This window comes from Phoca vitulina, unplaced genomic scaffold, assembly GCF_004348235.1.
Source record: "Phoca vitulina isolate PV1807 unplaced genomic scaffold, GSC_HSeal_1.0 scaffold29, whole genome shotgun sequence".
NCBI classification, from domain to species: Eukaryota; Metazoa; Chordata; class Mammalia; order Carnivora; family Phocidae; genus Phoca; species Phoca vitulina.
The window spans coordinates 12,990,799-12,996,372 of record NW_022589732.1 but is presented as its reverse complement, the minus strand read 5'-3'; the positions used below and the strand labels follow the sequence as shown (position 1 = coordinate 12,996,372).

Below are 5,574 nucleotides of genomic sequence, written 5' to 3'. Positions count from 1 at the left end.
TCCCTCCCTGCTTCCCCTGTGTGTGTGTGTGTGTGTGTGTGTGTGTGTGTGTGTGTGTTTCATTCTGCACCTGCCAGGGCCACACCTCCCAGTTGCAGGTCATGCCCCTCAGAGCCCCAGGTTCCTTGTCTAGTAAGAGGCTGGGACTAACTCCGTTTCTTGGTACTCCTGCTCCCTAGCCTTTTACATTCAGAGGTCAATTTTGTAATTTTCATGACCACGAAACAAATGGAACTGTGATTTTTTCACAGAAAGAAAAACATCTCTTATAGTCCTTCTAGTTCCTCTTAAGTGCCTTGGGCTCAGGGAGGCCTTCTAACCCAGGGCAACCAGGTGAGCTCTCCCTACTGAGACTCTGGCTTAGTGGGAGGTCTCACTCACTCCTCGCCTTCCAGGGCTTTCCAGCGCTTTCCCCTGGTAGCATCAGCCCGCACAGAGCCAAGGCAGCCAGGGTTCTTGGCACAAATGGCACACAGTCCACATACCTCCATTACCAGGCTGGCAGGCAGCCCCGGAAAAGGACAGAGAAACACACAGGTGGACCCGAGTCTGCCGAAACTTGCCTTTTACCGGCCCCCCTCCCCCTCCTTTTATTTCACAGCCCCGAGGAGACTCAACCATTTTAACAAACATTTTTATTAGAAAAGTAAAAAATATTGCATAGGTCTTAATACTTGAACATCAAGTGTATTCATGAACAGCGAGTTTCTTCATGTAAACAGTTCTAGATGGAAGACCCAGATGGCACTCCTGGGGGGGGGGAGGGGTTCCAGCCCCCACCCCAATCCCACCCCATCCCCTCACAGCTCCATTCCTCAGTACACAGCGGGGGATGGGCAAACGCAGCTCCCAGGTGTAGTTTTTCTTCAGGTGTCAAAGATCCCCAAGTGATCCCCACACCGCCCCTTCCTCCTTACATTCATGAGTCTGTAAGATAGCTGCCTAGGACAGGTCAGTAGTGAAGCTCTGATCAAAAAAAAAAACAAAAAACAAAAAACACAAAAGCTACAAAAACAAAGAACACATTTGGCCCCTTCAGACCGTGAGATACACAAACCACCTTGACCTCCCCCCTCCCACCAGGGCCGCTGCCGGGAGCACACACCCCTTGCCGAGGCCAGTGCAGCCCAGCTGCTCACCTGGCTCTGTCACACCACTGTCGTCGGAACTGTCAGTAACGATAAAAATAATAAGGTACATGCTACATACACATCCAGCCAGAAGCCCGGTCGGCCCCTAGGCCTTTGTTTCATGCTACAGCACTGAGGGGCGTACACCCCCAGCCGGGAGCCACCTGCACACCTCAGCGAGCTTCCCCGGAAACACAACGTTCCCCACCACCTCAACCTTCCTCCCCTCAGGTGGCTGTTGTCAGTTTTCTAACGACAGGCCTCAGTCCCTCCGCTCCTGCCTGCCAATGATCACCTCAGAAGTTCAGTTGTCTCTGCCATGGGGGCAGGGTCGGGCCCCCCCCCCCCCAGGCCCAAGTTCAACACTCCTCAATGAGCAGCTGCTCCGAGCTGTACAGCTTCTTCTTGATGACTCGGAAGCCCGTGCTCAGCGTCAGGGACTGGCTGAAGCCCGGCACGAAGGGAGAGTTGGCGGAGCTGAACAGCCCCTGGATCTTAGGCCAGAGGCGTGAGTCCAGGCGCAGCACGAGGGTCAGCTGGAAGGTGGGCACCAGGCTGGGGTCGAGGGCCAGCTGGCCGACGCGGTGGCAGCTCCTGCCTTGCTCCACGCAGACGTCCAGCAGCGCCCCCCGCAGGCCGCACGGCTCGCTGTAGGCCAGGCGCAGGAGCTCCTTGCCCACCTGGCTCACCAGCTGGCCCGGCATCAGCAGGCGCGCGGGGCGCCGCGAGCCCAGCCGCGCCTGGGACAGGCTCTCCTGCAGCAGCTGCATCAGGGTGGCACACAAGTGCTCATCCTCAGGGTCGCTGAGCAGCTCGAAGTCGGGCAGGGACACCCCATCCAGGTATGCCGAGTCTGGCCAGGAGAGCACACAGGAGAGGGGTATAAGAGCAGCTCCGAAAAGGGGAGGTGCTGTTTCTTTAAGAAACCAACACACTCCCTTCCCCCTCCGTGCCTCAGTTTCTGCGCCACACTCGAACCCTATACTCCAATCCCTGTTCCTCCGTCCCGCCGCCCCATCCGCAACCCGGGTTCCGATGGGATAGGAAGCCAAGGCGGCGCTGACTCCTTCCAGAGCTGCGCTTTCTCACCTCCCCGGCCCCGCAAGAGTCGAGTCCAGTCTCCGCCCACCGCTTACCTTCCTCCGGCCCAAAGCCACTGTTGCTGCTGTCCAAGGACTCGCAGTCCGAGCTCTCCAGGCTCGCGCAGCGGCCAAGCCCCTCTTCTCGGGCCGCCGACCCCCAGGCTGAACGGGGCGGCTGATCTGGGGTGGGAGTTCGGGACAAGGACGACGATGAAGAGGACGACGACGACGAGAAGCGATCCCAAAGGCTAGGCATGATGAGGACGGACGCCAGGACGTTTGCAGATGAGCTCTGGATGCGGGACCGCAGAAAACGCTGTAAGACATGAGGGGCACGGACCCGGCGTCAGTCTGGGGGCTGGACCAGACTGAGAGCGCTGGGAACCCGCAGGACTGAGGCCTTCCCACGCAGGGATCAGCACACACAGAAGGGACACTTACCAGCTGGCTCCGTCGGCGAGAACTGTTAGGACAAGTGCCTACTGCCGCTTGAATGGGTGCGCGAACTGGTACCAACCCCCGAGCGCTGCCCAGACCTGTCCCTTCTACCCACCCGCACCTCCCCCTTGGCCTGCCGCGGTCCCTAGCACCAGCACCGAGAGGCCTATAAGGACTAGTGCGGAGAGGCCACGCCCCCCCTCGGCGCCGCGGCCCAATCCAGATCCGGGAGTGTGGCTCCCTTCAGCCAATGTGCTCGGGGCGCACGTTCGCAACGTTCTCTCCTGCCCAGTGACAGTGGTCTGGCCCCGCCCCCGTTGAGCCCCAGAACGCTCCCAGCCGAACCCGGAGCCGCGGCCACGCCCCCTTTCTGGAAGGGATCCGCGGCGGCTGCAGCTGCCAAGGTCCCCGAGGGCGCTCGCGGCAGGGGAGGATCAAGGAAAGACTTGTTTATTATAGGGTCCTGTTGCTGGGGGAGGGGGTAGCCGTGACCGCGCGAGGAGAAGGCTAGGGGAACTTGAGGGGGCGGCGGGCCGGGAAAACGGTTGCCCCCAGCGTCTGGGAGCCTGCGACTACAGGCACAAGTAGGCGCTCGGGTGGATGCCTGTGGGACGGCGGCGCGGGGAGCAGACGTTAACCCGGCAGGCCCTCGCGCACGTACCCCACGCTAACCCTGCCTTGCAAAGGATCGGAATATGGGGGTGGGGTCCAGACTGGGCAGCTCGGGGCACCGAGCTCTGTCTTCCTTGCAGCCCCACCCGCCTGATAACTCTGCAGCCCCAGGGGATGGGTTAATTGGGGGGGGGGGCATGCCCCGCAGGATCTCCGTCCCCAAATAGTGTCCGCTCCCACCCCCAACTGCTTCCAAGGAGAGGGTTTGGGGAGGGTGGCTAGAAAAGTCTTGTTGGGCTAGGGTTCCTAGCGCCTGGACTTGGGGCTGAGAACGGGGACCCATATCAGAAGGACACACGGACCCTCAGCGGGTCTTACAAAACCGACCGCCGCGCGGTGGTATCTCCCCCGCCCGCCGTGCCCAAGAGTCCCCGGGTGTCTGCCGGGTCCTAGCGCCTCTCCTTTCAATGCGCTTTGTGTAAAAGACCCGGAGAGTTGCATCAGGACCAAGGACCTAGATCTCCGGAAAAGTCCGGGAGTGCAATGGCCATCCCCTGTTTCATCATTCAGGCGGGGCCACAGGAAATCTGGCCTGACGGCGGTGCTCGGAGACAAATACATCCATACGGGGTGCTGAGGGTGGGAGGAGGTTCGGATGGACTCGACCTTTTCGTCTTTAAAGGCTTATCAGTCTGGGACACCGGGATCCCGATGGAAGAGGAAACCAAATTTACATCAGACGCTCCTACTCCGAGAGCCTAACCAGATCTGACCGACAGGCCTCGCCTCGGGGGCGGGCTTGCACGTGACAGATGACACTTGCCGGAGGTCGGGCCCTTGCCATCCCCACCCCCACCTAATTAAAAAAAAAAAAAAAAGGCTGACCCGTGGGTCTTTTCGGGCAGACTGATACCTAAGCTGGAAAGGACCGGAATTCCAGCCCTGCACCACATCCCCATTTTCCAGATGGAAGGACCGCCTCTGGAGACAAATTTATAGATAAAAAATAAATTAGGGGAATCAGATTAGAAGATAGCGTTAAGACTGCTGCACAATATAATAATAGTCTCTTACCCACTGGGGCGCTGAAGGCCTGAACACTGGCCCTTTCTTCCTGTCCTCGGAGCTCTGATCACTTGCTGGGAGCCTTAAAGACCCCAGGGTCAGGGCCGTTAGGGGAAGTGCTTGGAGGGTTGGTGGTAGATGACATTCTTCTGAAATCACCCTTTACTGAGGTGGGGTGATCCCCCGTATGGATGTATCTTTTTGTTCCCCAGGCAGAAGATCAGAGAATGAATCCGCCAGAGTACCACTTGCCCTTCCCACCAGGGAGACTGGGCTGGGGACACTTGAGACAGAAGGAGATAGATTTTGGGTGTTTTTCTTTCTCTCTCTCTCTGGCAGAAATTTAAAAAGGAAATATTTCAGAAAAAATGTGAAACAGTAAGAAAAATAGAAGTTTTTAAAAAAGCGGATATCCATAAGCAGAAGACTCCAGAGCCAGTTTGGAGAGGTCAGTTCATTAGGGATCATTCATATTCAATAAATACCATCATGAAGTAGTGTGCTAAACACCTTTTTTTAATTCACTGTCTCATTCTGTTAATAAAACAGTTTTTCCCAAATTGGAAGGGCTGTGTTAATGGGCACTGAGTAATTTTGTTTCTTTTCAAGAGAAATCCATTAATGTTGTCTCATTGCGTTTTTTAAAGTGATGAAAAATGGACCAGCAGTCTTAACCCTGGAGGTTTTTCCCAGAGTAAGAGGGAGTGGGCTCTAGGATAAGGATAAACAATCACCTTGCTAGGAGGCCTGGCTGAGGTCTGGCTGGGGAGGCTCCAAATGGCTTTCTGCGCTTACACTTTTCACCCCTGTGAAGGAGCAGGCAAAGCCCCATACCATTGTCTGCCAGGAGAACCTTTGGACCTAGACAAGGGATTTTTTAACTGTTAGCCCCTCTGTAGAGTCAGGGTGGGGGTGAGGGCATTGGTTCATTGCATGAGGTGAAGGATGGGATCCCTTCCGCCTGGCTGGGGCTGGAAAGACTTCATTGCCACCTCACACACCCCTCCCACACTGAAGCAGATGGGGGAGGTGGGAAACACCTAAAACTGGGGAAACTCCTGGGGAGGAGGCAGCTCTCTCTCTTAGCCTCTGAGCCAGGCCTCTTCAGAAACCTCAAAGATCCTATAAACCCTGCATTTGGTGTGCTTCTCTTTCCCTACTATTCTCCTTGGGCCTAAGCTGGCTGCAGGTCAGACGTGCCTGAACATGCTCCTGCCCGCAGTCTTGGAGACCCAGCTCTGGCATCT

The 5,574-nt window shown here is 56.8% G+C and overlaps 1 protein-coding gene across 1 annotated transcript; it reads right to left on the bottom strand.

The window, feature by feature from the left end:
- Positions 1–620: 620 nt before the first annotated feature.
- On the bottom strand, positions 621–2,813 carry DDIT4 (DNA damage inducible transcript 4). The gene is made up of 3 exons (XM_032423887.1): positions 2,654–2,813; positions 2,267–2,528; positions 621–1,983 (listed from the first exon to the last, which is right to left on the bottom strand). The coding sequence occupies exons 2-3, from the start codon at positions 2,466–2,468 to the stop codon at positions 1,490–1,492; spliced, it is 696 nt and encodes a 231-aa protein (XP_032279778.1). The 5' UTR covers positions 2,469–2,528; positions 2,654–2,813; the 3' UTR covers positions 621–1,489.
- Between the last annotated feature and the right edge of the window lie 2,761 nt (positions 2,814–5,574).

Excerpts from the sequence above, each read along its gene's own strand:
- DDIT4 (XM_032423887.1), bottom strand. The coding sequence starts at position 2,468 with ATGCCTAGCCTTTGGGATCGCTTCTCGTCGTCGTCGTCCTCTTCATCG. Across the intron at positions 1,984-2,266 it reads TGGCTTTGGGCCGGAGGAAG|ACTCGGCATACCTGGATGGG; the intron begins GTAAGCGGTGGG and ends TCTCCTGGCCAG.